Raw genomic sequence first — 22,873 nt, 5'->3', positions numbered from 1 at the left:
GATAAACATCTACTTTTAATAAATAAATGATAAGTTAACCTCAAATTGACCTTCAATACGTATATATATACATAGGGGGAAAATGTAAGAAAGATGGAAAAGTCTCTACTCTTTATTACAGTAATTATTATTATTGCTTTTCATTATTTCCTGACAATAATAATAATAGTGACATTACTATTACCATTATTATTACTATTACTAGTATTATTACTATTACTATATTATTATTATTATTAGGATAGAACATGTAATTCATGAGAGTGAACTTAAAATAAAATAACAATGAAAACAATGCATACTTGATTGTTAATTTTTATTTTTCGATGTTTGTTTCTTATATATAAGTATAAACTATAGAATGATATTAGAATGAGAATAGTAATGAAAAGTAATATATGTATAACATTTCTTAATTATTAAAGGATTATAGAGAGCGCTTTGTTTTCACAAATAGATGAACTTGCTAGGAAGTATAAGAAACTATATTCCCTCTTTTCCTTTTCAACAACAACAAAAGAAAATCAAGAAGAAGAATGACAAAATGATTTATAATAAAAAGATGAATACTAAATTGATACTAATTAAAGTTATTCATTTACCATGATATATGTTATAACTTGTCAATTGAATGCTACTTGTTACATCTGGTCAAAGGACCTCCGCAATTCCCACGACGTGAAAGTAACAACACAAAGACTGGTATAAGTGAAGAATAATTGATCCTAAACACAATGACGATGACGATAGTCAAAAATACACTCATTTATATATTGATCGTACACACAATTTGATTAACAATTAAGATGAAATCACATATATGAAAAAAAAACTCGTTCCGACTATAAGTGATAAGCGTTTCCGATATAACAATCAGTGACGACCAGATATAACAAGTAGCATTCAATGGATAAGTAGTTATAACAAAATACATTATATGACAATATAATTCATGTGAAATATTAGATTATTGAAGATAATTAAAAGTATACTATAATTAATTCAGATATTCTAGATAGATATGATTTATCCATATAGAATATCCATAGTTTAATAGAATTGATGAACATTGCTAGATTTAAATCTTTACTTAACTTATCTTACAGTCAAGATTGTTATCTTTAACTTATTTCAATTACAATTACTGTTTATTCCAAATATATCAAATAGAAGTTTGAATAAAAAAGGGATGAAATCATTTCATGGAATTTCTTCATAAGTCATATGTAATATAATTCATTATTTTATGATTCACATACAAGACATATATGCTATTGGAAATTTATAATTTCTTTAATGAGTTCTGTTTGAATATCTGGGCTACTTCTTCCTATCATGTGGATATTTCAACAAGTTACTTTTTTTTGTTTTAACAGAACATTACGTCTATGAATCGCATAACCCATTCAGGTGCGTTTATAATAAGTTTACGATATTTCGCTATACAAGTTACAAAAGAGCATAATAAGAGATATCGTAGTGACTGGTAATATGTATCGAAACGAATGTACATTCATCAGATGTCGATTCCTGAACTACTAACATCTAATTGCCGACTTTTTTTTATTATTTATTTATTTACGTCTGTTACTCCCAATGGAGAATAGGCCACTGACCAGCATTCTCCAACCCACTCTGTCCTGGGCCTTCTTTTCTACTTCCATCCAATTCTTGTTCATTTTTCTCATGTCTATCTCCATTTCTCGGCGTAATGTGTTCCTTGGTCTTCCTCTTCTCCTTCGGCCTTGAGGATTCCATGTGAGGGCTTGTTTTGTGACGCAGTTCGGTGGTTTCCTCAATGTGTGTCCTATCCACTTCCAGCGCTTCTTCTTGATTTCTTCCTCTGCTGGGATCTGATTTGTTCTCTCCCACAGTACGTTATTGCTAATAGTGTCCGGCCAATGGATCTGAAGTATTTTGCGTAGACAATTGTTGATAAACACCTGTATTTTCTGGATGATGGCTTTAGTAGTTCTCCAGGTTTCTGCCCCATACAGTAGAACTGTCTTGACATTTGTATTGAAAATCCTTACCTTAGTTTTGGTTGACAGTTGCTTTGAGTTCCAGATGTTCCTCAGCTGTAAATATGTTGCTCTTGTTTTGCCGATCCGCGCCTTCACATCTGCATCAGATCCACCCTCTTCATCAATGATGCTGCCCAAATACGTAAAGGTTTTTACATCTTCCAAATCTTCTCCGTGAAGTGTGATTGGATTGGTGCATTGCCGACTACTCAATACTAATTGCCAGGATTGTTTAAGAAATAAGCAAAGGAAACATGTTATATAATAATAAAAACAATATTCTACTACTACTACTACTACTACTATAGAGTATAATTATTTTAATAATACATTGCTAAGATTTGACAAATACATTCTTCCTCTTTAATGTCTCATACTAACACGGCACCTAAATACTGGGAAACTATTCGATCAAATTCGATCAAGTTCGTATATATTATTCTGCAATTAGGTATCGTATCTATGAAATAAAAGTATCCATACATCAGGTTTGCTTACACTATATAGGATATCCAAATAAACAGTAATATTATACAATAATCTTCAATTAAATATTTCAATGGTTGAGATCATGAGTCAATGGAATGTAGATCATCATGAAAAACATGAAAACGTTGCATGGCTTTTTCATCGTAATATGAGACTCCTTAGAAGTGCATATCCACGATACCGCCTCACGAGATTCAAATCCATGACTAATCAGTCTCGTGCGAGAGTGTTTAACCATTAAACCACCGAACTTGCCGATATCTAACCATCTTAATATCTAACTTTAACCAATTACATTTAATCATAACAAAAAATTCACTTGATTTTTATTGATTAACAAATTAGGATTGTGTATCATTTTTTTTCTGCTTTTCATTTAAAAAGAAAAAAATCAAATAGTTGATAGGTAAAATAATCCAATTTGATTTTATCCACCCATTTACTAACAATTACATAAAATGTGATTTATTTCTTTTATTCATCGGATTAATTATATCCCCCATATGTTTTAAATTAAATTTTTTGGTATAAGAATGAGTATATAGTAAGATGATTTAGTTGTTTCTCTCTGTTTCTCCCCCTTCCTCTTTCTTTCTCTCTCTCTCTCTATCTCCGTTGTCATAACAAGTTGATTAGTTTGTTTGTTTCCAATAGTCAGAATTTGATTTGATTAGATTTTAGTTTTGAAAATATTTAGTTGTAACAAAAAATTTAAAAAAAGAAAACAAACAAAAAACACACATAGGTGTCATTTAAAATTTAACTTTGAACATTTTAATTGTGGTAGTAACTAAAAAACAAAACGCAAAAAAAAAAACAAAAGTAGTGAATGAAACTTAGTGTATGTTTTTGATGTTGTTGCTCATTTTTAGTTTATAAATCATACAACCAGTTAAGATGAATTGTGATTATGTAAAGAAGTGGTGAAGATTTGTAGCTCAGATGGATCATTTTGATGAAGGTTTGTTCTCTGAGCTGAATGGACCAAACCAACAAACAAAACTCCATCGAAATGTATAAAGGAGTATGAATCTATTGAAAGTAAGTTAAAATAAATGTAAACTTATCTATGATATATACAGATAAATTAAAATTACTTTTAAATTTAATAAACTTGAGGTTGGTTCTTACGTAATACATTTATGTCAGTTGTGAACTAGTTACAACTATAGAGTATTAGACAATTATTCATTCATGATATTGAATTTCTTAACAGTACACAGCTGTGGTGTAGTTATAACTTAAAACTTAAACCTTTATATCTAGTGATAAATGCGTTCTCTTTAGACTAATGGATTGAAATTCAAAAGATTGTTAGTGTTCTTCTTTTTTCTCCCAGTTTTGTAATCTATTCCCAAAGTAGCTGTAAACATTTTTCATCATAATAGCTTTCACCCATATGAACTCTTATAGTGGATAAAATGACTTTTTTAATCAAAAGTTAACTTTTCCACTTAAACTGATTGGATATAAGAATGAGAATAGAAAGCCATTTACATTGTGTCTTTGTGCTATTCTCTTGGGTAATTAGTTATCACTAATTATAAAGAAAACGTTTCAGTTTTCCATAAATTCACATGTCTATATTGATTTAAATATATTGTTCCTAGTACTCTTTAAAAGGATTTTCCATAAGTTTTACGTTATATATATATACCATATACTGGATGGCCAAGCTTCGAGTTGACAACGAACACTGTTTCTTACTAGATTGCTAGGATCGCTTGCTGATGAGTACTAACTTGCACAAAACCTAGATTCAAGATTTCTTCCTGACTATCTAAATCCATTTGATATCTCAATACAGGATACATGATGATAACTTACTTAAGTCAATAACCAAATTTCAACTTGATCTATGTAGTTCAATCAAAACTAAAATAAACTAAGCAAACAACAAAACTGATATGTCCTGGGTTCGAATCTCGTGGGGTGCAGGATGTGCACTGATGAAGAGTCCCATACTAGGACGAAACGGTCGTTCAGTGCTTCCAGGTTTTCCATGGTAGTCTAGCTTCAGTTGAATCATGATTTCAATCTGTGAAACAACACATTAGTCAATACCCATATATCAGTCATTTGTATATACTATATTTCTTTTGAGAAACTATTTTAACGAGTCTAGATTAAAAAGCAAACCAACCAATACTTTTAATGTAATAATTAAAATCATTTAAAATGAAAGAAAAAAAGGAAGCACAGGGATCTTTCAATGAAATCTGATCCGCCAATTATAGTTTCAAAAATCATTGAATTATAAAAAATGAGATTATAAAATACAGTTTAAATCAATTAGTTAACACGTATAAAAATAGAAATTTAGAAAGAAAATTCTCTTTACTGTGAATAGAAAATTAGCGAAAAAGAAGGTGATAATGAATTCTGAAAATAAGATAAATGACAGAATAGATATATATTCAGTCATCAACAACGGACAACTTCGTACGTACGTATAACATATCGAGTTGCCATACCACACTAATACACAGATACAATTGCCAATTCAAATCCCATAGTGGTAAAGGTAGTAAAAGTATAAACAGTAATCGGAGAGATTAGGGTTTGAAGATGTTATTCATGGAGTAAAATCCAGTGAAATAAATTTGGGAACAGACAAAAATAAGGGACATGAAGAATTCAGAAGATAAGAATTCGGGAGAACACAAAGAGTGGATGCACCTACATCATTACAAACCATTTTGAGCCATCTCATTCAAGGTCTCTAACCATCGGTTACTATCATCCCATGGATCTCAACCAGGTAGTTTATACCTGCTAACATGGCTCAGTCCACTTGTTAGTGACTTCATGAGTTTTTGCCATGTTATGGTTTGGCCTGCCGTAATATCGTATTATATTATGCATTCATCAATATGAATATAGATTTTCCTTTTGTTTATTACTATCATTCTTTATTTATCTATTAATCTAAATGATTCATATGAAATATGAATGAGAAAAAAAAGGTGTTAAAATTCATAAATAATAAATGTATAAGTGGCAATAGAGAAAACAAACAGTCAAACAGGAAGTTCCATTGTTCATATTACTCATATTTTCATTATAAACATACCTAGTTTCATTAGTGTTTATTTCTTTAGATAGTCATTAACATAGTTTTCTTTTACCTTTTTTGTTTCTCTTCAACTTTTTTTTTCGTTTCTTTCAATCATCTATTTATCACTTGAAATTTATGTGAGATAAATAAAAGTAACTAAAAAAGTATGAAATTCACTGCCTTATACATTTACATATACATATGTGTTACTACATTCCAATATCCATTATTGTTTAAAGCATCATAAGGATTCATGTGAAACTTAGAATGTTCATGAATAAAAATGAACTTTTATTAGCATATATGACATATTAAAAGTAAATACATAAAAAAGGAACCAAGTGTAGATAGTTTACTTTCTTGGAAAACTATTTATCCGAATCCTATGAATATCTGTGCTAGTATTCATTGTCAAACACTGGGAAAACAAATTTGATATCAAATAGAGCAAGAACAAACATTGATGCAGAATAGTATGAATTCATATTATTTCAAGGTTTCTCGTCAGCTGCTTACAAACCAAAATTGTGATAGAATTTTTTACATGGAGATAGTGTGAAACAATTGACATAAATGAGTGTAATTAACTGGATTACAAATATACATATATATATATATATGCTAGAAACAGGTCAGAGGTCAAAAGAAGGGGGGTTAATTTAGGTTGGGTGGTGTAATCATTTAGTGAAGTTCATAAATTGTGTGATAATTGTAGAGAGTAATGGAATTGAATAATGATAAGGTAGATTACGTAATAATAATTAAATAGGATTTGGAAAGTTAAGATAATTTAAGAGGATCAGGTGGTGGAAATGTGTGAATTAAATTTTTAGCTTAAGAATTAGGTAATAGGGGGGGGAGTATAAAATATCTTAAAATAAGTAAATGAATAAAATAACCAAATAACCAAAACACGAAAAAAACGGAAACAAAAGAGATTACCAGGGTAGTGATAAGTTTATTAAAGTCTCTTTTTGAATGCATAAATCCGGTTTCAGTTTCTTAATTGCAACGGCTTCAGCAAAGCGGAGAGTGGTAGTACTTCTTTGTCTATTGATAATTTCAAACGCGTGCCGAATATCGACGGTATGCCCGGTGTCAAGTAGATGCCGAGCTATTGCACTGTTGAAAGCTTTAGTCCCTCGCAGCGTCAAGTTCTTCGGAATATGCTCGGAAATGCGAACCAGACAGACAGACAAACAGATATCTGTCAGCAGGGGTTTTGTGGAGATTATAGTGATTTCAATAGTTAAGATCATAGGTTAATTGAAGCTAGACAACCATGGAAAACCCGGAAACACTGAACGACCGTAGTTAAGCACTCGTGTACGAGACTGATAGATTCTGAGTTCGAGTCCTGCAAGCCGGGTCGTGGATGGGCGTTGATGAGGCGTCCCACAATAGGACAAAACGGCCATGCAGTGGTTCCATGTTTTACATGGTGGTCTAGCTTCAACTGACTCATGATCTCAACTATTGAGATATCTCTCAAGTATGCAGTATCTTCAATTTATACGTGAACACCGATTGTGAGCTATTTTTTATAAACTGTTTACATTAAAACACTTTACATTAAAATATAATGTAAATAAATTGACTACAATATACCGAACAGTTTTCAAATGAAAATTCACTCATTTCAAAGCATTTTGTAGGCAAAAACATGTAAAGTGAAACATGAGCTTCCTGATTACTGAAACAAGGAATATTTATACAATTCATATGAAGGTTTTTTTTCACATTTCTCGTTACATAAATATTAAGTTCTAAGAAATCAATTATTAGTGCATCTACTCTACCACCATACGTAACTCAGTTAATGTCACTCAAAAACTGAGTATACGGTTAATTACTCGGCTTCCAAGCACGTTTTATTTATGAGGATTATTAATATTGTTGGCCTGATAAAACTGAAGATTATACATATATATATATATATATATATATATATATATATATATATATATATATATATATATATATATATATATATATATATATATATATATATATATATATATATATATATATATATATATATATATATATATATATATATATATATACTGTACACCATAGTAAGTTAACATAGCCGCCTTTCAAAGAAACTAGGTCTCACCTAGCCTCGTTATAACCTGGATAGTACAGTTTCATCTTATGGAATAATCAAAATGTTAAGCAGATTCCTAATAAGCCATTTACTTACGGTATGAAATTATTTTCTTTCTTTATTCATCATTCTTACAGAGATATAATTTAGGTATCAAAGAAAGAATTTTAAATATAGTCCAAATATTTGAGTTGCTCTTGAATGCTTATCTATGTTCATTTTTGAGCTAATGAACAGTTCATCTAATATGATAGAAAAGAAAAAAAATTGAAAAAAAAACAACTACCTAATTTACCCCAACGGTGTACTTATCCCATATCCTGACCTTTTTACCTCATAATGATTATTCTTTATCAAAAAGAATATAAAAAAACAAGATCAATCATAATACTAATTGAATAGATTAATATGGATAATAACCTTGTTAGTTACCATCATTGCAGAAAACAAAATATATCTATTATATTATTCTAAATAAATTCTCCCCCTGCCCCTTTTCACCTTATTGTAGAATGTTTCGAAGTACTAATTCTAAAGTGGGTTTTTTTTATTATTATTTATTTCTGCTAACAGAATATATCAGTCAATATCTCTCTCTCTCTCTATCATGCTCTATCTCATTATAATAATTTGACAAATGAACAAATACATATCTATATTTACTTTGATTTCGATTATTTTACTGAAAAAACAAAAAAAAAGCAGTATCTTAGCAAATAGCAACAACAAAGATAATTCTGGTGTATTTTGGTTGGTGGAAAAAAGAAAGAATAAACAAATATCGATCAATAAGCTGGAAAAAAAAAACTTTTTTTGGAACCAAAAAAGAAAAAAACAAACTAAAATCTAATTAGTGACAAAATAGGACATCAATATTTTTATTATTTTTTTTTAATGATTAAATTGAATAGATGGGAAAAATTTCATTTTGGACTGTATATACATATGTGAATTGAGTAATGTGTACTGTTGGATAAGTGAATGAAGTTGGTTAGAAATTCTGTTTGATCTCAGTTTTATGTTAGTTGAGTGAATTTGTAATCTTCAAGAAGCTGATGTTTATCATAGGATTAAAAAACTTATGTCATCAAGCTGAATACTTTGAAACGGTGAGATTGAGCTTTCCGTGTTTCCACTGATCTATTTAAGACTGAGATATTTACAGTTGGTTGATCACTAAGATGTGACTATTTTCACGAATGAAATACATGATAACCATCTGTTTGTTCAGCAATTCAGATCACCTTAGTTTATTCCCTTAAAAAAATTGTACAAAAGTACAAAGACTGACTTGGTATCAATCTTATGACCGGTTCCAATCAAATGTTACGCATTGGAGTAAGATATTTGTCTTTCCTGTGATCTTATTTGACCATTGTAATTCATCTGTTTTTGTAGCCATTTACGCACTTTTTCAGCTACCTTTACTTGAAGCTCACGATTACTCCTGCATATGCATGTGCTACGTACATATATGTAAAGTGATAGATGTAATGGATGTAACATAATTGCTTACATGCCAATCGGGTTTTCGATGCCATCCATGTACCTCTTATACAGACATCTTTTGAAAGGAGACTTCAGCTAGGCTTTCTACATATCCCATAAACGCGTCGGCCAGCAATGGTCCTAACGTATTACTCATAGCTACGCCGTCGTTCGGTCGAAAATGTTCAAACTCAAAAGTGAATTTCTCATGTTAGTAAATGATAACAATAAATCTTTTACAGGAAATGGCAATGGAAGGTTATTTAATGACATATTGTCACACAATATATCAATAGTCTTCCTAAGAGCTACATTTGTAAACAAAATGTTTACATCAAAGGAGTACATTGTCTTTGTCTTCATATTAATATCCATAAAGTATTTACTTAATTCAAATGAGTCGTTCAAAGAATACTTACAAAATTGATTTCCAATAGGTTTCAATAGTTTCATCAACCATTTTATAAGATTATGTGTAACTGACCGACACATTGATAGAATTGGACGTAAGGAGTTATTAGGTTTATGAATTTTTGGTGGTCTGTATAAATTAGGATACACTGAATTTATAGGTTTTAATAAATTAAATTCCTCTTTGTTACCAGCATCCACGTTAAGCAATTTCATTTGATTCAAGTTGACTTTCCTTTCTAATGTGTGTAATCCTCTGGAGCGTAAATGTGCTCTTGTCACTGAGAATGATTCCCATTTGTAATGATACCTGATGCTTTACCAGGTTTAACCACAATCATACCATATTCCTTTAATGATTTGAAGTGCTGAAAAATTTATATGCTTATCTGCTTTGCTCTAGGAAAATGAAACCAGTGTGTTATATCCACTAGTTTAGCTATATGCCAACCTTGATTCTCTATGGATGTGGGACGTATACTAAGGTTTATTGAAGTCTTGTCTATACAAAAGCTTAAATCCCCTATAAATGTTCAAAAACCAATGGTTCTTACTCTCCACCTACCCTGATAATACTGATTTATCATCCAGTATAGTTTTCACATTGCTTTTGTGCACTTTATGATTATCTTTGTTTCTCCTGATCTTTTAAATTCTCCAGTTGACCTTTTATTTTTCATATAGAAATGTCTTAACATATAAATGTATGTGACCAGATTGTTCAAAATGTATTGCGTAAACACAATACGTAATTCTGATAACCTTCTACTTCTCATTGCATTATCGAAATTTCTCATCATTATTATTTGGAAAGATTTATATACGAAAAACATTAGTTATCACCAATCAGCAGTACTTTTCAATTCAAATATTATAAACAAATACAGAATCTAGAAAAGTTAATCGAAATCTTTTACACGAAATAGAATTTTTTTTTCTAATAAACAAAATGGGACAAAACATTTACCACAAACGTAATGAATTAGTCAGATAATTCATTGTCATCAATTTCAGTATAAAAAAATATATATATGTTGTACATAGAAATATTTCATTTCCGTTCCAATTTTTCACTCTCTTTTCTAATCAAGTGATATTTTTTTTACCGTGAAATCAAAACAGAAAGAATTTCGAATAGTTGAGTTCATGAGTCAATTAAAGCTAGATCACCATGGAAAACCTGGAAGCACTGGACGGCTATTTCATCCTATTATGGAACTCCTCATCAGTGCACACCTACGATCTCGCCCACGGGATTCGAACCCGGGGCCTTCGGTCTCGCGCACGAGCGCTTAAAATCTAGACCACCGAGCCACCATCCAACGATGTTAATGTCTAACTTTAAGTAATCCATGAAATCAAGCCGCCATCCATCGAATCCTTCGAGTGGGACCGTGGATGTGCACTGCTAGGACGAAAAGACCTTACAGTGCTTTCAGGTTTTTCATGGTGATCTAGCTCTAATTGACTCATGAACTGAGCTATCCAACTACTATAATCTCCGCAAAACATCTTTCTGCCAATAGATTTTGTTATTCATTCATTTATTCATTTATGCTTAGAAGGATTTACAAAATACATCAGGGAAACAATTCATTTATTTATATTTCATTTCATTGTCAAACATAACACGTACAACGAAAAAGATATAAAGATTATGTTGTAACATTCGAGTAATTTTACAGTTAAATATAAAATAGAAAGCAAAGAAAAAACATAATATGAACTAGAACTTAATTTGTCTTTATCTGAAAGGATTGTCTAGGACAGGATTGGATGCTGGTAAGCAGCCTATGCTCCTTCGCGAGGAGTAACAGGCGTAGGTAAGTAAGTAAGTTACACTATCTAGTGCTGTAATCACTATTGTTAAAATAGAACATGGTTATGTATTAGATATGATTTACACAACTAATTCTTATCTGTTTTATTCTTTTGTTTATATGATTTAAATCTCTTTGTAATTCTAAATGTTTTAGAAAGAAAAGGATAGATATATTACTCTTACATACTCATATACACTTTCTCTCTCTATGAAAGAAGATCAAGTATGAACGTAACAACATAGCCAAACATTAATGGAATAATTTCCTTTTTTTTTACAAATTACATATGTAAATATGTATATGTTAATATCTGTATACAACTATCATCTATAGTAAATATGATATTACATTGTATGTAATCATCTTAAATCTATATCTATGAACGGTACATTATTGACTTATATGTTTACATTATTAATTCACTTTGTAATGCTTTTTATTCTATTTAAAAATAATCATTCATTAAAAAGAATATTTTAATGAAATTTATAATTGGATCATTAACATAATTCCTAATCAATACATCATTGATCAGATATATAGATATATAGATACTAGGATGAAATAGTCATTCAGTGCTTCCAGGTATTCCATGGTGGTCTAACTTCAATTGACTTATGAATATAACTATTCAATTAACACATATATATACATACATACACACATACATACATATATGTAGTTTCAATTTACAAAAGAAAAATGGGTAATATGATAGTTGGATTGCCTGGACAACAGAGAGAAATATGAATTTTTTTTTTAAAAAAAAGAAGGAAATACCCCCTTAGTTTTTTTAATATTTCGTTTGTTTACGAAAACAAAATAATAATGATGATCGAATCGATCTTTTTTTCTAGTTTTCATTTTCTTTTCTTTAATTTTTATTTACTGCCTTTTTTTATTGTTTTTATCATTTTTTTTGAGAGAGAATTTATATTTTAGAAAGTTTTTCGTTATTTACTCATCAACAACATAAAGTATAGAGATATGTACACAATTAAGATGAATTAGGAAAGGTTAATTTATAAAACAAAAGAAACATGTTTTATATATGTAGTATGAAAGTATTTTTTAGTAATAAATTATTATTTATTAACGTCGTATATCTTAATGAATAATTTGTTTATCTTTATTAGTAAAAATTAGTGTACAATTACTTATCTATATTGGTATATATCAGTATAGAGATTGTGGAGATTATTCAGTTTTTGATTGAGATCATGAACCAATTGATGTTAGACCACCGCTGGAAACCTGGAAGCACTGGACAACCGTTTCGTCCTATTATAGGACTCCTTAGTAGTGCGCATCCACGAGCCCACCTTGCATGAATCGAACTTAGGACCTATCGGTGTCACACGCGGGAACTTAATCATTAGACCATTGAGTCAGCCGTTATCAAACGGTGTTAATATCTAACTTCAACTAATCCATGAAATTGAGCAACACATCCACCACATTAATTTTAATGAATTGTAATAATAAGTAACATTATTTGAGTAATATCTTAATCAAAATATTTTTGTAGTGAGTTGAATAGCAACCATAAACATTTGTAATAAGTAAACTTTAATTGATGTTCAATAGCTTATTTATGTTCATAAAGATTGAACTAATAAAGTGATAATCCTATCGAAATGTTGTCACATTAGTTTTATTTTCGCATAAATATACATCATTATGTATAGAGAAACTAATACAAATGATATGAAAAGAAGATTGTCTTTTTTGTTAAGATTTGATCAAAAGATTATACGATCATTAGAACAATTTATTTCAGAATAAAGGCTAAATTGGAACGATATCTACTTTTTCTTTCTAAGCTAGTCTGACTATACAAAACAAATGATTGTATTAGACAGTTTAATGTGAACAATTCCCCATCTATTTATGTCTACTAATATACATGTAAGCTCGTATATATAATTATATAGAAAATCTATGTCTATAGAGGGATAGAAAGGATTGTATCACAAAAATGGATTCGACAATAAATAACAAATGAGGTTAACGTACTAATCAAGGGGTAAAGGAGAACAGAATTTATGGGTCAGATAATAATCCAATTGACAGATAAGGAAGAAAAAACGATAAACAACAAAGGTCAAATTTTTCTTCGCTGATTTCTCTTTTTCTTATTCAATGACACTATGGGTTATTTTAATTATACGCGTAAGCATTAAAGTATATATAAAGAAGAAGAGTTTATGTTTATATATTTTTGAATACATAATAATAATAATAATAAATTAAAACAAATAATTAACAAAAATAATGTATATGCCATTGTTTTCTCTTTTTTCTTATTCCTTTTTATTTAATGTTTATTTTAGTAGTCAGTTTACATATCACATAATTTATACACAATTTATATTCTATTTCTAATCATATTTATATGTTATTCTATTATTTCTTTTAAAATATACATACGGTAATTAACTCTCTATGAAGTACTCTTTTGATACTGAAACATATATATCTATGTCATTTCTAATTCTTAACAAGATTTGCTGATATAAACTATATAGTTATCACAATTGATTGATCACTGGGTGGTGATCATTGTCATGTGTGTCAAGTCCTTATTATTAGTGCAGATCGAATGTTATCGACCATAATGCAATGTGGGCACCAGTCTAGGTGACTCGACACTGCGTGCATTATGTTGAGATTAGATGGTGGTTGGAGGTAGTCGATTGATATTTTTAGTCCGATCACAAAGATAGCGTCATTAGCTCACGATTGTATATTGTGTCTTAAGTCAGTGAGCTACAATGTAGGACGAGACACATATATGCATCGGTCGAAATTGTCACACAACATTTGCACAACAGGATTAACACCGAATTCATAGAAGTAGTTAATTCACTGGTGCTAATATGTAAAACAAAGACTGCATATAAGAACATAGTACAGGAAGAAACAATTAGTTCATAGGAAGAAAGATGTGAAGTGATTTTAATCCCATAGATTAAAGAAAGATAAAGAGTGTATACACCGATGCCATTGTAATCGATCCTGAGCTATTTCACACAGAGTCTCCAACCATTTGGTTGCGATAGTCACGCTGACCGCAACCAAGTACTTGCACATAACAAATGGCTATGACTAGTAGCTAGTGACTTCAAGCGCTGACACTACGCTTTGGTTTGGCAGCCCCTATCATCCTACTAACCATCCCCAACACTAGTCAGCATCGCGCGTCGTGGTAATTGGTGTTCAGGCATACGTAACACGTGGCCCAATCATCTCAGTCGATTAAGATTCACAACGCCATCAACTGATTTAGCATCATCCTCCAATACTCTGCGTCTATTCTCACTATTACTTACCCGGTGATCCTGCCAGATGAGAGCAATATTTGTGTATCTTGTGTCTTCATACCCAATATATTGAAGTTTATTACTAATTATTATGTTGTGAATCTTAGTTTCTGATAAATCTCCGACCATTGTGACAAACGAATAACTATTCAAGTATACAGTTCAAAAAACAACTTTATATCGATGTAACTGGCAAAGTTATGTCTTTGACATATTGTTGTCAACTTCATAAGAATAAGCACAAATACTAGTTTACCACATAAAAATATAATCTCATATGCACACCTTATTCTATACAAATCCTAATATTTGAATCCGTTACACCAGATGTCCAACTTATTCTTCGCACAATAACTATATACAGTGTAGTTTAAACCCCTCAAAAAAATGATATGGTTCGCACAGCATAAGAAAATCTAATAAATACTTTATATATTTACCGTCACTTCATATCAGTATCGAGTGATCGTTACTTATGAATTACTATTATAAACCTTAACCTTCGAATAAAGTTATTAGGAAAAAAGACATTATGAGATTGCATAGTTTTAAGACTGTTTTACAGACTGATTCCAGTTGGCCGACTAGTGAATCCCAAGATGTATTAGTCAGTTGTTACGTCCTAGTACAGAACATATCAAAATCCCCAACTACTATTACTTAAGAATTGAAACCCAAGACCTAAGATCCATCATTAATACTACAGATTTGATATCTAATCATTCTAAATTCTTAACTTCTATCAACTCGAAATACTGTGGAACCACTATTTATTCCCATTGGTCATATGTGTTTAACGCCTCATGTTTGTTACGGCTTCACACTAGGACTAGCTAATTAATTCTAACTGAAGTTAGTCTGTAGTGTGCGATACAAATTTAGTCGAAATATCACGTAAGAAAAGGACAATACAAAGTATACGGCACACAGGTTTGTGACAAATAAATAAAAGAATTTCGGAAATCATTTTATACATAAGACTTGCTCTTTTAAAAACCACAAAGACAAACAATCGGTTATAAGATGAATTGTTGCCTTGTTGTTTGTGTGACAGATTTTAACCAGTTCACACTTCAAACAACTGTATATACACTTTCTTTAATAAAGAATAATGACATTATTAGTTAATCTGAAATCATTGTTATACCCTAATCACAGTGCTGTGAACAAGAACACAAGAATACAAAATTACAGAATATCTTGGTAAAATCTAAGAACCACACAGTAAATAATTCATTTACAAAATGTTGATCAATCGTCTCAAAATTCATTGTTCCTTCATTTCCACATCAATCATTCTTTGTTCTCATCCTCTTCTCTTCGATCTTCCTAACTTTCTGCTGTCAGATATTTCGCTTTCGATAGATGATACATACTACTTATATATCTATCAACATCAATAGTACACATCACAATAGTACTGATTATTTAATGATTTCATTATGACTTGATAATGTTATATAAGTCTTTATGATAGTCTACTTAAACATAATTCTAACGAAAAAGAAAAACGAATTGTTACTTATTGTTGTTTTCATTTGAATTATATCATATTCATTAATAATTAGCCTTCATTATATATATTACTTATAATCATTAATATAAGTAATAAAAAAAAACAAAATTATAATCAACTTTTATTAAGGTCAAGATTTGATTTTAATTATTTTAACGAGTTTATAAGATTCATTAAAATAATCAATAATTTAATTTAATTCGGTTGAAAAAGAAAAAGATTTTTTAAGAACAAATTAATTTTCATTATTTTTGTTGTTGTTCAACTTTAATTATTTTTAAACATGAACTCAACTAAATTGAATATATTAACAATGTGATTAATTTTAATAGTTGAGATCATGAGTTAATTGAAACTAGACAATTATGAGATGAACATTTCATCTTATTGTGGAACTCCTCAAGAGTGTTTATCTACGATCTCGCCTCGCGAGATTCAAATGCAAGATCTGTTGGTGTCGCATGCGACCGCTTAACCTCTACACTACTGACCCGGCCTTCATCCAACGATGTTCATGTGTAACTTTAAATAATCCACGAAGTTGAGTGATATATCTGCCATTGTCATCAGTGAGTTACTACCTCACAACAATCAGTCAGCTACAATGTAGGACGAGACACATATATGCATCGGTCGAAATTGTCACACAACATTTGCAAAACAAGATTAACACGAAATTTACAGGGGTAGTTACTTCACTTGTAGGAATATATTAGAAAAAAAGGATTGTATATAAGAATAAGAAACAAGGAGAAACAATTAGTTTGTAGAAAGAAAGATGTGAAGTGATTTTAATCTCATAGTTTAAAGGAGGACAAAGTGTGTATACACCGATGCCATTGTGATCGATTCTGAGCCATGTCACCAAAAGTCTCCAACCATTTGGTTACGATAGTCACGCGGGCCCCAACCAAGTAGTCTGCATCTACCAGCATGACTAAGACCAGATGCTACGTTTTGGTTTGGCCAACCCTAACTTTCTTCCAACCATCCCCAACAACAGTCATACTAGGTTGAACTCCACTGGTTACGTGTTTTCAGTAGAACTCCAAAAAATAATTCTTGAAACCAATCACCAGTGAATATATGTTGAATAATAGGTCATGGGTTTGAATCTCACATGGCATGATCGTGGATGCGCACATCTGAGGCATCCCACAATAGAACGAAACAGTTGTCCGGTGCTTCCAGGTTTTACATGATGGTCTAGCTTCCATTAACTCATGATGTTAACTGTTGAATTTACTAAACCCATTCTGATGAGAAACATTTAGTTAAACTGAGCTTTTTTTCTTTTTCATTTAAAAATAAGAAAGGTTTATAATATTTTGTTTATTTATTCAATAGGACAAGAAAATGTTGACTAAAAGTAAATGGACATTTACATTTTTTGTTAAATGATACCTTTTTTTTATTGATTAATTTTTACTTCTAATTAGTTAAACATTCCATTCTAATATTTTTCTCCCTTTTTTCTATATCCTTTAAGTGTTTATAAGAAAGTGTACATTATTTGACTACAAAAATCATATGAATAATAATTGTAAGTTGAAGTTTACTTTAAAAAGGGGGGGGACATTAGTTTTTGCTGATGAAAACAAAGGGGAAAATTTGTAACTTCTTTAAATAGAAAAAAATCACTTTTTTGTTTTATTGTTAAGCAACTACAAAAAAAGGTGTTAAAAAAAGATTGAATGCCATCTGAAGTTTTGATAGTAGATAAAAATCTTGTCAAGGGAACTTTACACTTTATCCAATTGTTTACATGAATACAACTGGAAAACATCTTAATGATTTAGATTTCAATCATTTCAGTGTTATATTCAGTAATCAGATTATTTCTTACTATATTCTTAAAGCTCGATTCTAATCAAACTATTCGTTTAAATTCTTATATCTCCATAACCATAATGAATGGTAACTGTTGGGATCCATTTGTGGGCTAATACTATACGTATATTTTATCGTATAAGGAAACTATTCATATTCATGTCCCTCTTATTATGAGCTTTATTTTGACCTATGAACTATTATTATATGATATACCATTCTTGAATTATGCCCTGTTTATTAATCACTACGTCCCACGTTCACAGCCACTTTTAGCTTGATCTTGAATAAATTTTATTTACTAGTTTATGATGAGATGTGGTCTGTTTGGTTGGCATATAAACCCCGTATGCTTGAAATACGTGATTCATGTCGTGGAGGCTGGTATTAGTGCTCTGGAATTAACAGGCAGGGCTGGACAGGAATCAGGACTAATAAGGACTGTAGACTGCATCATTGATACGATCGATAAGTCACTGCTCTCCAATTGACACTATCGTTATGTTATATATTAGCAGGGCACACAGGTCAATGGTTTTGACATAACTAATGATGAATATACATATAAATTCATTTGATTGTGTTTAAACAACTGACGTCCAGATAAGAACACGTAATATCTTAGTACAGTTAAATAATGACATGTTGCTAAGTCATCTTTTTTTTTTCAGATATGTATCATAAGTCGTTCAAAGTATTGTTTTATTGATTATAGTAGTTAGGCGAATACTTTGCGCTGAAAATTCTATATTGTACCAAAAATATAATATTGAATAAAGCTAATAATAATAATAAATTGAAGAAATAACTAAAGTCTTCAAATCATATGACTTCAAACTGGTTGATTGAGTAAAAAGACATACACTTCTATAATTTTAAATATACATATTCATTATTTTTCATCTGCATAGTGACTTTGATATAAACCTTTCTTCATTTGAATAATAATAACAACAGACTATTTATTGAACTGTTCGGGTCCACAACAAAACAAGTTGAAAATGGAAATACACGGAATAGCACCGGAAAATTAATTATAATGCCAAAAAATTATAGTATTTTGATACTTAGTTGTGATATTTTTATTATAATAATTAAAGTGATCACCTAGGGAAGATGAATTAAGTTCGTACTGAAAATTGTGTAACCAAGGCATATTTAATCATTATAAACTTGGCTCTTAGTATTATTACTCATGAAAAAACAACATTAAAAATACCTTTAATACTTTTACTACTAAACCTGTTGATAAGTATCAATTCAACCAGGGATGCTCAAGTATTTGTAAGACTAAATTGTATTGTAGAATTAACTAGCTAGAAACTTTGTTGTAGTGTATTTTACAATTTACTCCTTATATTAGCATACAGAGATCACCAAAACATTTTACAATCAAAATTCTGTATCAAAGACTAGGGCTTCTCAATCAATTTGACTTATAGCACATATATGAACTTATGCATGTAAATAAATATTGCTTGAAAGCACCACTTACCCGCACTGTATTCAGCACTTGACCTCTTCTTCATGTGATTTGTGTTAGGTGAAGCCAGTTTTACGAATTTATTTTATTATAAAACTTTTCAAATGAATAGGTAAAAACAATATGTATTTTCCCAAAAAAAGCTATATAATATCCGTCTCCCACAGATGTGTGATTAAAATATATAGTGAAAATGATTGTGTTAGAAGATGAAGTTCGTTGCTACAAAACAAAGTTAGAAACATTGGCCACCTTTTATCGTATTAACTGAATAGTAAAAATGAAATGTAAGCTAATAAAAAGATTTATTGTGATACAGGTAGCTGATCCTTTTTGTGAAGGATGTGTTTCCCCTATACATAGTGAACACATTATAACAGAAAATAACATGAATGATTAGTACGAACGAGAGGTCTTTTTCAGTTGAATCGCATTCTCCGACCCAGGTGACTCATTCATTGTTCTTCTGGGTAACATGCTCAGTACAAACTATGCCTACATCATGTAAAATGTATTGCCCATGACAAATATCAATGAGTAAATATTTTTAAGACGAAGATCAATTTATTGTGTGAATGACCATCCAATATATATTAGTTTTCCATGGTTTCAAAGTATAAACAACTTATTTGCTATGAATTTGCTTCCCTTTTATTTGTCTTTTGTTCTTTATCTCTGCATTCCGACATTTTACTTAAGTGTTTTACTAGCTCTGTGACATTTGAAAATTTAGACAACGCACTGTTTAAAGTATTAAACACCATTCTTACCCTAGTTCTGTTTATTCTAGATAAACATCAATTAACATATCATAACTTTCACGAGTTGGTGAACAGTATTATACAATGAGTAAACGTTGCCTGTGTTTTCAAAAATTGACAATTTAGTTAGTATCTTGGCTTTCAGTTTGTGACCAGCAAAACGATATACTCTCTCGTTACTTTTCTAACTACCTTTAGTCCACTTTTTTTCACTTTAGGTAGCGTTTCTTATAAATGTCAATGGGATCACGTTTAATTCAATGAACAAACAGCTAACTGTAATAATCTTACAACAGGTCTCCTAACATTGATCGAAAGTAGGAAATGCATTTAGAATAAAGGAACATTATCCAAGCAACATTCAAGTGTCAATACAAATGGACAATATTTCCTATGTACTTAGATAAAATGAAGCACAAAGAGGTATGACACAAAATCAATCTTAAGTTTAGAAAACACAATGCTTATCTAGGCAAAAACATATTTGGCATAAGATAAGACAATGAAAGCGCTTTAAAGAGTCCGTGAATATTATGCTAATTGAGCAATATTATCGGTCAGAATTTAAATGCGGATATTAGCACAGGTTTAAATATATGCAGTTAATAAGTCCTAAATACGACTGAAGATATGTTAAGAATTCTATAGTCAACGACTGTATAGTTATTATCGGCTTTTGACCCACAACAATAAAGGTTTACTAATTTAAAGTTTTCATATATAGATGAATGATTATCATTCTAGTTCTGAAGATGAACAGTGGTAAAACACAAACTCCAACAAAAAGTGGTTTATTTGGCTTTAATTGAGATTTCTGACTATTATCGTGAACGTAAGAGTCCGAAATACTGTTCATCCACAATAAGATACCACACAGTTGCAGTGGTATTCGTAATACACTGGTGCTCAGGTATTTTAGGTGAATTTCATAAAATTAAATGGAACTTTTATTGTTTGCGAAGAGTCATAAATACCTTGTAGATACTGACTTAATGATCTAGTTAGCGGATCGGATTTCTGTTAACACAAAGTGTGGTGTACAGGCCAAGTTCTCAAATTCCCAGCCATGAGAACAATCGAACAATAAATTAACATGCTTTACAGAGGCTTGGAAAATTAAGTCATTCATGAAAGTGTTTGCCTTGGAAGATTTCAGAATTGATGTTACTAGTAGACAAAATACCCTCAGTAAATAAAGCGAGACTGACCAACAAACACACGGATAACATCAGTATGGCTTAATGTCAGTAATAGTGATAAATATGAATGTGTTACAAGGAGAATTGGCTATATTTATACTAAGGCTAAATAGTAAATGGGTTGTTGGATCACTGAAAAGATGAAGGAAGGCTTTAAAAACTCTAGAGTTTAGACGGGCAACTAAAAACGCATAACCAGAGAGTTCATTTACTTCCAACCCCTCACCAATATCAATTCATAGCTGTCCCTTTACTGTTTCGGTCAACACCACATTTCTCATTTCAATATCTTATTAATTTGCAATATCAAACCTTTTAGGTCTCCCAAAAAAGGTGTGGCTGCTTCATCGTGCAAATTTTATGATCTATTTTCCGTAACAACCTTCATGACGGCGGTGTGCTAACGGAGGCGTTACGAGACTAAAACTGATAAGTTCTGAGAATATTTAGTGTGCATCAACAAACATTCAGTGAGTGAAAATAAAAGACTTTAGAAAAAATGATTTGAGTATATAACAAAGCATTCGCAAGATCGATAACAAAACGAAAAGAAATAATCCATCGATTATTGAAGATAGGATTTGTTCTTTACAACTCAATAACGTAACGTTATTCAAGCAAGCGTAATACCTGGTTACAGTTCAGAAATAAATGAAACGTATGTCGAAACTAAAACGAAACCAGAACAAAGCAAAATATGCGCGACTTACAGAAAAAATGTTTAATAAGTGCGCTTAATCTTCATGTATTGAAAAGTATAAGACTTTAAGAAATCTCACACAAAGGGAGTTTTCAAATACAAAAAATCGTGAACTAAAATTTTTTTAGGTTCTTCACGTTGTGACAAAAGGAATCGGACATTGTCGTTTTCATATTTTCGTTTCACGTGGTGAATGTAACCATCATTTATATTTGTTTGAAAAACTGATTTTCAGATACATTGTGAAGTTAGCACCAAGGTGATGTCACAGTGATTGATTGAACAAAATTCATGTCTAGTTTACCGAGCTTTTCCATAACGGCGAGTTGCAACATGACGCAGCATCAGATATATTGCTACCTACTCGGAAGACCACTGTCCAGCAGACCTATGGTGAGGGCCCGTGTATGTAACTTATCTTTTGTGAGCTTCTTCTAGAGGTGCAGGCAGTTCTTGTCCAAATTCCAAATAACGCAGTAAACAAACTGGCTTCATTTGCCGGCCAGGTTCTATACATCATTATATCCATCAGCATCAAGATTCAGATTTGTGTAGTAAGGACAGAAAGCCTATGGCCTATGTTATTCCTTTTCTAGCATGCTTCTGTGAGTGTCCAGTCTTCTCTTGAAAGAATCAATTGAAGGTGCGGACACCGTTG

General features: G+C 30.8%; 1 protein-coding gene across 1 annotated transcript in view; it reads right to left on the bottom strand.

Annotated features, from left to right (window-relative positions):
• Window positions 1–22,211, bottom strand: part of MEC2_5 (Mechanosensory protein 2) — a 60,312-nt gene extending 38,101 nt beyond the window's left edge. Inside the window, exons 1-2 of the mRNA XM_051214083.1 lie at window positions 22,146–22,211; window positions 19,568–19,777 (exon numbers count right to left, since the gene is read on the bottom strand). Coding sequence (XP_051067205.1) covers window positions 19,568–19,601 — 34 coding nt within the window. The 5' untranslated portion in view covers window positions 19,602–19,777; window positions 22,146–22,211. The remainder of the gene's footprint in view (window positions 1–19,567; window positions 19,778–22,145) is intronic.
• Between the last annotated feature and the right edge of the window lie 662 nt (window positions 22,212–22,873).

Source organism: Schistosoma haematobium, chromosome 2 (assembly GCF_000699445.3).
Source record: "Schistosoma haematobium chromosome 2, whole genome shotgun sequence".
In the NCBI taxonomy this organism is placed as follows: domain Eukaryota; kingdom Metazoa; phylum Platyhelminthes; class Trematoda; order Strigeidida; family Schistosomatidae; genus Schistosoma; species Schistosoma haematobium.
The sequence above is the reverse complement of the archived record's forward strand: the minus strand, read 5'-3'. Positions and strand labels throughout refer to the sequence as shown.